General features: G+C 53.3%; 1 protein-coding gene across 2 annotated transcripts; it reads right to left on the reverse strand.

Annotated features, from left to right (window-relative positions):
• Positions 1–417: 417 nt before the first annotated feature.
• Positions 418–9,082, reverse strand: Sart1 (spliceosome associated factor 1, recruiter of U4/U6.U5 tri-snRNP). Of its 2 annotated transcripts, none has more exons than XM_087551785.1 (19): positions 8,712–9,064; positions 6,499–6,556; positions 6,113–6,168; positions 5,357–5,524; positions 5,152–5,257; positions 4,781–4,858; positions 4,576–4,675; positions 4,344–4,486; positions 4,023–4,229; positions 3,532–3,659; positions 3,178–3,451; positions 2,648–2,821; positions 2,422–2,532; positions 2,129–2,216; positions 1,712–1,802; positions 1,472–1,607; positions 798–887; positions 581–702; positions 418–490 (listed from the first exon to the last, which is right to left on the reverse strand). In XM_087551785.1, exons 4-19 carry the CDS (start codon positions 5,434–5,436, stop codon positions 472–474), a joined length of 1,947 nt encoding a protein of 648 aa, XP_087407911.1. In that variant the 5' UTR covers positions 5,437–5,524; positions 6,113–6,168; positions 6,499–6,556; positions 8,712–9,064; the 3' UTR covers positions 418–471.
• Positions 9,083–9,091: the final 9 nt, after the last annotated feature.

Here is a 9,091-nt window from a genome sequence, read left to right on the forward strand (position 1 = left end):
GTGACCAGTCTAAAAAGAGCAATGACTTGGGAGCAAGAAGGCAATCTGATGAGAGTATGACAGGGCCCACACCACCGGGTGGAGGGGCTTCTGTTAGAACAGTCAGCTCACAGGCATGTCCTTTGAGGCCATGCTGGTGTCTTCTTACCTCCTCTGTTCATTAAACGGCCAGTCTTACAAGCAGGGATCAGACCTTAAATCATACAGGTTCAAGGGTCAGCCCCATCTTGCTCCTGTATAACCACTGAATGTGAATCAAAGAACGCACAGGCGCCTCACATGAAGCAGGTGTTCTGACTGCTCGAATGGCAATGCTGAGGGGCTGGAAGAGGCTCAATGACTTGCCAGAAGGCAGAACTGACCATGAACTGAGACCTTGATCCTAGGTCAAGCCTTAGACTGCAGCACAACCAAGAGGAAAAAATAAGGCGGGAACTTTATTTAACATTACATCTGGGACAGGGAGGTGCTTCATTTGGTGATGGTGTTCCTGCAGGAAGAGGGCAATGAGAGATGTGAGACTGGAGAGAAGGGGTACAGTCCTCCGTCCGCCCCAGCCCCAGGCAGGCCTCCTACTCACGCATTCATGCTCTTGCCACTGCCACTGAGCACGATGTACGGTGTCTTTTGGGCCTTCTGCTTCTCCTGGAGCAGTGCCACGGTTCCCAGGGGCGTGTCACTGGAACTCATTTTCTTTAGGAGCTGTGGGGCCACAGTAGGTCAGAACAGGGGAGCAGACCCAACTTATCACACAACACCCAAAAATGCAGCACCCCCACTCCCCTCCCAAGACCCACCGCCTCCTCATCCAGCTTCTTCATCCGCCGCTCAGTCTTCATCTTCCCTGAGCCCTTCCCATGGAAGCGGTGGGACAGCTGCCGGAATGCCTGGGGACACAGAATGCGCAGAAGCATCAGAAGTGCCAGGCCAGCCAGAGCCACATGTCTGTCCACTGAGAGCTTTGCAACAGTGTCTAGGAGTGCTGAGTCACCCAACCCAGGATTAGACTCCACAAATGGTAGACAGAGAAGAGGATGGGACAAGGATCCAGACCTGCACACCTTCAGGATGGCCCTGGGATACATGGGTCATGTGTGCAACCTGTGTGCTAAGAATCCAGGGTGAGCCTGCCTCTGGGAGCTGGGGCTAAACCCAGTAAATGTGGAACTGGCATATATAGTAGAGATGGGAGGCATCAGCGGAGTCTGGATGTTGCCCCCAAGGATGGACACCCTCAAGGCACAGGGCTTCAGCTCTGGCAGTCAGCTCAGGTGTATAACCTTCCTGACAGCCTGTAGAAACTGCTGTTCTATGCCCACCAAAGTCAGCAACAGAGGCAGAGTTCACAAGGCTCTAACTGATGGGCAGTAAGGCCCCTGTACTCCTACCTCCCTGGAGGGGGAAGAGTGTCTTTGGCTGTACCCTGACCTAGTCACCTGTGGTCTGACCATCTCCACAAGACCCTGCTCACCTCCTTGGGAGTCAGTTTCCTGCCCGTCTCATCCACATATTCAATCTTAACATCGGGCTTGTAGCCATCCTTCTCCTTGAAGTCCTGGGTGAAGCCCCTGTACTCCTCACGTCGGCTGTACTTGTCATCAATGGCCCTAGACCAAGGCAGAGGGGCTGGGGGTGAGCTGCCTACTACCTACCCTGTGTTCACAGCTTTGCTCACAGCCGCCCCTGCTTCATGTCCCCAGGCCACACTTACATCTTATCCTCGATGCAGTACACTGCTGAAGGCAGTGACTTATTGGGAGCCTTTACCCGGGCCACCTTTTGTACCGTGGTCTCCAACAGTCCTAGGGACAAAGAAGTTGTGATGCCCAGCTTCATGCAGGTGGGTCCCTCAGAGCCCTGCTCAGGAGGTGTGGACCCCAGGGTATTTGTTCAGGTTAGCCCACATCAAGGACTTAGAGCCTTAGAGGCAAAGAAGAGGGACAGACCTTCTACCCCACAGCAGAGAGAAGCAGAGAGAGGCTCTGGGTCTAGGAAGCTGCTCACAGCACTGAGACTGAGGGGAGGGGCAGCAGTGGAAACCCAAGACCGTGCAGCACCCATGGGCACCTATCCAGCCCTTCCCTGCTATAGAACCCACCCTGCCCAGGCTCCCGCCCTGAGCCCACACCTTTGTTCTGACACAGGAGCAGGGCAGCCGCCAGCCCTCTGTTCACAATGGGCTCTTCATCCAGGATGGTGGTAGAGGAAGCGGAGAACTGGAGATGAGAAAAAAGTGTGAGCAGCTGCCCCATCTCCTCTATCCAGTGGTCCTCCCCACAGGGCACTAGGCTGTGGGCCCAGTTTTAATGGATTCCGCAGCTGGCTCTTGAAGGGTTGGTGCCCCTTCTATGGATAGGTGGAGGCTCTCGAGCACTGGACAACTGGCTTGCGTCCCCACACCCATGCCCCATTGCTGCTCACATCCTGATGTTGCTTCTCCTCATCCAGGTTGACGGTGCTCCAGCCAATGTTCTCTTCGCCATCTGATTCAGAGCCACCATTGGCCGAGCGCTCTTCATCCCTTTCAAAGTCCTGGGACCAGAAGTCATTGTAAGGATGGGCAGGCTCAACCCTCCCTGCTACCTTTAAGTACTAGGACCAGAAGTCACCAGCCTAAGACCGCACGCCAGGGTAACAGTTGACCTACCATGAGCTCCTCCTGCTCCTCTCGGTTGCCAGCTAATCCGTAAGTGGGGATTTCCCCCAGAGTGCGACAGAACTCAGAAGTGGCATTGAACACGATGGTCCCCTTCCGCTCAGGATCCTCTTCCTCTTCCCAGCCACGTTGGCGAGACTCCAGTTTCTTCACAATCTCCAGCACCTGGGGGAGGCAGTGGCTGTGGGCAGACCCGAAGTTTCTGGGGTGATACCACAGAGACTCAAGAACCCACAGATCTTCCCTCATAGCAATAAATAAGCAATTCCCACAACCCACAATGGAGCTTCCAACTGGGCTCTATTTCCACTCTGGCCTCTGTAGGTCCACTCTGTCCAAACCCACAAATGGCTGCCTACTGCCCAGGGAATCAGTCCCGCACAGAGATGCTGATGAAATCTAGAAACCTGGTCCTAACCTGCTGTGAAGCAAAGGCGCCCTCTGCGGGAACGTGGACACTGCTGGTGATGACAGCGTCACATGCTCAGACAGGTCCCACACCATCCTCCATGCTCACTCACCTTCTCACCGCTGTCCCGCAGCTGCTGCAGTTGCTGCAGCTGCCGCAGCCGGCGCCCCTTCTCCAGCTGCTTCTGCAGCTCCAGCTCCGCTTCGTCCTCCTCCAGCTCTGGGGGCCCCGAGGGAAGAGCCCCCCCATCCTCCTCATCACTGATGTCCATGTTCTCTACGCGAGTGTCATCTGATGGTGGCGGCTGGGCCACAGGGTCCTTCTCTTCATCCTCAAGGGCCTCCTCCTCCACTTCAGGAACTCGGCGCCGACCCCGGCCCCGAAGCCTAGGAGAATGACACGCTTTCAGTAACTGTCTCTCCTAAGCTGGCCCAGCCCTCATACCCACCACTGTGTCCAAGCCAACCTGGATCCAAAGTCCCCGTCCTGAGTCTGGTCTTCGCCAAGGGGCAGCAAGTCATCTGCCCGCATTATTACCTCCTTCTCCTTCTTTCGGATTTTCTTCACTCTCCGTTTGGTCTTTTTGAAAGTCACCTTCAGAGAAGAGCAGAGGACTGTGGAGCATACAACGCCACCTCCATGTTCCTATCCCTCGCAGCGAGCCTCCCAAGGTGGCTGCTGGTATCATCGTTCCACACGGGTGCCCCAAGCTCAGTTCAGTGCTCACCCAAGGCCCAAGCTGGCGTGGGAACAGAACTGGGACATAAACAGGTCCATCTGGCTCAGCGGCCCCTGTTCATCGGCACTAGCCTACTTCCTTGGGCTGCCATTTACTGCTCACCCAGGAACTGAGCACTGTGTTAACACTCAGCTCCCACCACCCCCAAGCGCATGCATGTCAGCAGCTTTGACCTGAAGTGGCAGAACTGTCCCATCACAAAGCAAAGAGAGACTCACCATCTCCTCCGGACTGAGGTACTCAGAGGCAAGCCGGGGCCCTACAGTGTTCAGAGACTGAGCCTGCAGCCGTAGCTTGGTCCGGATTTCTTCGAGCTCTCGTTCTCTCAGGCCATCGGCCATGCCACCCTGCTCTAAACGGAAGGAATGTGGCCGCTCGCCCTCCAGTTCCTCATCATATTTGGCCAGGATAGAGCGAGGTTTTTGCTGTAAGACAAGAGGAAGCCATCCTCTAAGACCTTGGCCAACTCATGAGAAGCCATGAAACTCTGGATTTCTTAGCAAACACCATCTGCCCCAGCTGCTGCCCCTCAGGCAAACCTGTGCCAAGTCATCCACACTCTCATCCTCCGCATAGGGCAGGTAGTCAGGCTTCTTCTTCCGAAGTTCCACGTTCTTGTCTGCTCGCTCCTTGTCCACCATGTTCACATTCACCAGCACATCCTCCCCCTCCTGCAGAACCCCTGAGACAGCAGAGCAGAGCCAGCGTCACCACCTCAACAGTGTCCCAGCTCAAAAGTGTCTTGTCCCACAGAGTAACCAGCTCAGTCACCTTTGTCCTTGAGAGTGAGGACCACAGTCTCCCCTTCTCGAAAGGAATCGATTGCATGTTCCACGGTGAGGCCTTGCAAGTCCCGGGCGCTGTACAGGTCCTACGGGGAGAGAATGAGCCAAGTCAGAAGCAGAAGCCACCCAACCCCGGGACAGCCACAGTTAAGCTGTGTCTACCAGGTGTTCTCTGGAAGCTGGAGCCTCACCTGTCGCCTCTGCTCAAACTCCTCCTCCACTAAAGTGCTCACACCAAACTCTTGGTCCATCTCTTCTAGCAGCTTGGCCTGTGGCAAAAGAAGGCATGACCAGTGACCTCATCATCAGTGTCCCAAAACACCCAAGATGCTACCAAGTAGCTACACAAAAGGACAAGCTCTGCAGTGAACCACGGAGAGCACATATATGCCTAAGCACAGACCCCTCCCCACAACTGCACTTGAGCACAGACCACCCCCCCCCGACCCCCGACAACTGCCCCTGAGCACAGACCCTCCCCTGGCATTTACCACTGAGCACAGACACCCCTGGCAACTGCCCCTGAGCACAGAAGGGGCCCTACAGTGCCAGGTACTCTCACCCGCTTCTCCGCCAAGTCCTTCTCTTTCTGTAGCTGCCGGCTCCTCTCTATCCAGGCTGCAGTGTCATCAAGCCAGGGGTCATCCTCCCCCAGTGTCTTTATTTTCCTGAGGAGGAAGACACTTAGGAGGGAGCCCAGATGTGTCCTCTCAGCCCAACCCAGGAATTAGGAAGCAAGCCTCTGTCCTTGACCAGGAAACCCTCACCCCAATTTTTGGTTCAGCAAGCGCTTTTCCTTGGCAGCTGCCAGCTTCTCCCGTAGTTCTTCACGCTGTCGCAAGGCCATGGGGTTGATAACATCGGCTGCCACGGGCTCCTCCTTGGTGCCCGCCTCTGGAAGGGGGGCCCAGACGTGAGGCTATGCTTGCCCATGGCTGGTGGGGAGAGGAGGGAGCCACTCACCCTGCTCCTTCCAGCTGGGGGGCCAGAAGGGGCCAGGAGAGGGCAAAGAACCCTTTCACCCCCCCTTCCTACCTCATCCTCCCACTTTTATCACTCTATATCATATGACAGGAACTTCCCCATGCTGCCCAAAGCTTCTCAGATCATGTGGGGTTTTTCCTTGTTTTCTGGCATGTACATTTGCTTTTAAAAAACAAACTAGGGGCTGGGGATTTAGCTCAGTGGTAGAGCGCTTACCTAGGAAGCGCAAGGCCCTGGGTTCGGTCCCCAGCTCCGAAAAAAAGAACCAAAAAAAAAGAAAAAAAAAAAAAAAAAAAAAAAAAAAACTAACACCATTCAGACAGACTACAGCAACTGTGCAGATCCCTTAGCCTGTCTACAGCCAGGATGCAGGACCCAGAGAAATCTCCTCTCAGATCCCCACTAAAATACAATTGAGCATCTTGGCCTCTGACAAAATACACATAAGGCCACTAAATGAGGTTGCCTCTGCATGCTAAGACCCACGTTCTTCCCACTTAGAAGCCCCAGCTCAGCCCTAGTTTCCGACTTGCACTCACCTTTCTTAACAGCATTGACTTCCAAGGGCTTCAACCCCAACTTTGCTCGGAGTTTACTGAAGACAAGAGATAGAAGTATTAGGATCTGAGAAATGGGGCATCAAGTGCAGCAGTGGATAGGTAGAAGAAGAGAACAAGGTGAGACTGGAGGTCCTGAGGACACCAGGCTCAGCCCCTCATCCAGCAGCCGAGGGCTTCCAGATCAGGGAACACCTAATTGGGGAGATTCTCCTTCCTCTTGAGGCTTTAGCTCCACTGGTTGGGTACCTTACTCATCTGGCCCTTCCAACTCCTAACTGGCTCCCTTCCTAAGGAAAAGGTTTCTGTTGGCTGCCCAGGTGCACCCTGTCTCAGAGGAAAACAGAGCATAAGGAGGTAGCACTCACTTGGTCTCCTCGATGCTGAGTGATGAGGCATCTCCAGAGCTGGCTTTGGAGCTGGCAGCTAGAACAATAAGGAGAATGGCTTAAGGGACCCATGAACCTGGGACCAAGAAGCAACAGTGCTGGTCCAGCTGCAAGGTCAAAGACAAGGGCCCCTCACCAGCACCTGGGTAAACGACAGGAGAAAACAACAGCCTTCTTTTCTAAAGCTCCCTAACAGCTCCTACCCAGGCCCTGCACTGGCAGGACCGCCTCTTCCAATACCCAAAAGCCCAACCTTCTGCGTCCCTCACTGTGCCACTCCAACCTCCACACTCTACCTTCAGCCTCCACTGTCCTTTCTGCTCTTGTTATGATAAAATTCTACCAAAAACCAAGGACTACTGCCCCCATGAATCCCTGTTCAATTACTAACCAGAATTAAAACTCTGTCTTCAACTGCACAGCACCGTCCATCATTTCTGGCACTTTCTGCTCACGGCAGGGGTCTGTGCCAGGTGTGTACGTAAGTAAACAAGTACACAAATAAATAAATAAATAAGCAAGTGCCCTGGATCTGCTCTATCCATCCCACAAACAGAAGAGAACTTCAACAAACACCTTACAGTGGAAGATGCATCAAATTTAGCTCTCCAACCAGGCCCCACCAGGAGGGCATCTTCTTGAAAATCTCCCTCTTTTTTAAACCCAACAGTCCCTTTCTCCTCCACCTAGGTGCCACCCCACTTTCTGTATGAATTCTCAAGTCTCCCTTTTTCCAACTAGCAATTATTTTCAAGAAAAGTTCTGATCTGGAGACTAACTGGAGAGATGTCTCGGTGGTAAGAGCACTTGCTGTTCTTACAAAGGGCCCAGGTTTGGGTCTCAGAATCCATATGGTTAACTCACAGCCATCCAGTTCAGTTCCAGGAGATCCAGTGCCTTCTTCTGACCTCCACAAGCACAGGCACATGAAGGTAAGATACTCAAATGCATAAAATAAAAATAATCCTTTGTTTAAAAAATCTGGTTTTGGGCTGGAGAGATGGCTCAGCGGTTAAGAGCACTGACTGCTCTTCCAGAGGTCCTGAGTTCAAATCCCAGCAACCACATGGTGGCTCACAACCATCTGTAATGAGATCTGATGCCCTCTTCTGGTGTGTCTGAAGACAGCTACAGTGTACTTACATATAATAAATAAATCTTTTAAAAAAAAAATCTGGTTTTGCTTAATGTCCTACTGTGTGTGACACTGTTCAGCAGTCATCGCTTTGCATAGATCTATGATCCGACTGTGGGTTTCCTGCCACTGGCTATTACTTATGTTCCTCAACATGTTCCTCTGTTCACAATCGAGCTTCTGGAATTTATCAGGTTCTATTCCTGACCCTAGTTCTCATTCCACGTGTTCTAAGGCACTTCTTTGGTTTCCTGAATACGCACCAGCCCAAAGTCACTCTATCCTACTTAAACTGTCAGGTTTCCCATACACATCAACCACAGAGTTCTCCCAAAACCTGTGTCATTCTCCCCTGCCTCAAATCTGCTTCTCTTCCAAACTCAGTGCCAAGAGATAACACCACCATTCACCAGGCCACTCAGGCAGAAACTCAAAAGGAACTTTCTCTACTTCTCATCCGTCACATCCTCAGTCCAGACACTAAAATTGTTAGTTCCAACTTCCTAAATACCTACTCAACCTGTCCACTACTCTCCACCCTACTGCATGGAGAAACATGCATACTATTAGCCCTTACCTGTTTGATTAGACCTCCTTCCTCATCTCTGGCCCTACTTTTTACAAACTCTCAGCCCACTCATCTTCATAAAATATCAAGCAAATCAAGTCACTTCCTTACTCAAATCCTTGGCTCCCTACTACCCTTCCTCATAACAAAGCCCAAATTTCTCAACAGAGCTTACAGCACAGTCCATTGGTGTTCAGACACAGCCTATCTTACTGCTTCATGTCTCTGCAATGAACCCAACACCATTCGTCTGTGCATGCTCGTTCCACCTCATTCATCCACAGGATGCATTACTGTGAAATGCCAGAAGGACAGGGGAAAAGAAGACTGTTTTCTTGAAGCTAAAGGTGGAAAAGTCTATGTTTAATCCCAAACACCCGGAGAAAGTCTTTTAACACGAGAGACATAAGCCCTCGAGGTCATACTGCACCCTCCATCCTGCGCGCACCCCAAGATCCTGCCCCGCCCCCGGCTCCGCCCCTCCCTCACCGGCCTCATAGCCTTCATCGCGTTTCTCCCGCTTCACGCGCCGCTCCGAGGGTTCCGCTTGGCTTCGTTCACGACCATGCGCGCCGCTGCGGGCCTCGGCTTCGGCCCCGCGCCTCCCGCTCCCGCGCTCGGCCCCACGCTCGCGGCTCCGCTTCCGTCGTTCGCCGCCGCTGCTGCCGCCGCCGCTGCTCCGATGCTTGTGTTTCTTGTGCTCTCGATGCCGTGGCGGCTGCTCGGTAGTGCCCCCGGTACCGGCCGCAGCCGTAGTCCCGGCTGCCTCCTTCTCTCCACGGTGCTTCTTTGACGACCCCATGATTAGTGCGTCCGCCTGGAGCCGGGCCGCCACCCGAACCCAGACGACGCAAAATGGGAACACTTCC

This window comes from Rattus norvegicus, chromosome 1 (genome assembly GCF_021556685.1).
Source record: "Rattus norvegicus strain SHRSP/BbbUtx chromosome 1, alternate assembly SHRSP_T2T, whole genome shotgun sequence".
Taxonomy (NCBI): Eukaryota; Metazoa; Chordata; class Mammalia; order Rodentia; family Muridae; genus Rattus; species Rattus norvegicus.

Coding starts and splice junctions, on each gene's coding strand:
- Sart1 (XM_087551785.1), bottom strand. CDS start 5,436: ATGGCCTTGCGACAGCGTGAAGAACTACGGGAGAAGCTGGCAGCTGCC. Junction 4,676..4,780: donor AGTTTGAGCAGAGGCGACAG/GTGAGGCTCCAG, acceptor CTCTCCCCGTAG/GACCTGTACAGCGCCCGGGA. Junction 888..1,471: donor GGAAACTGACTCCCAAGGAG/GTGAGCAGGGTC, acceptor CTGTGTCCCCAG/GCATTCCGGCAGCTGTCCCA.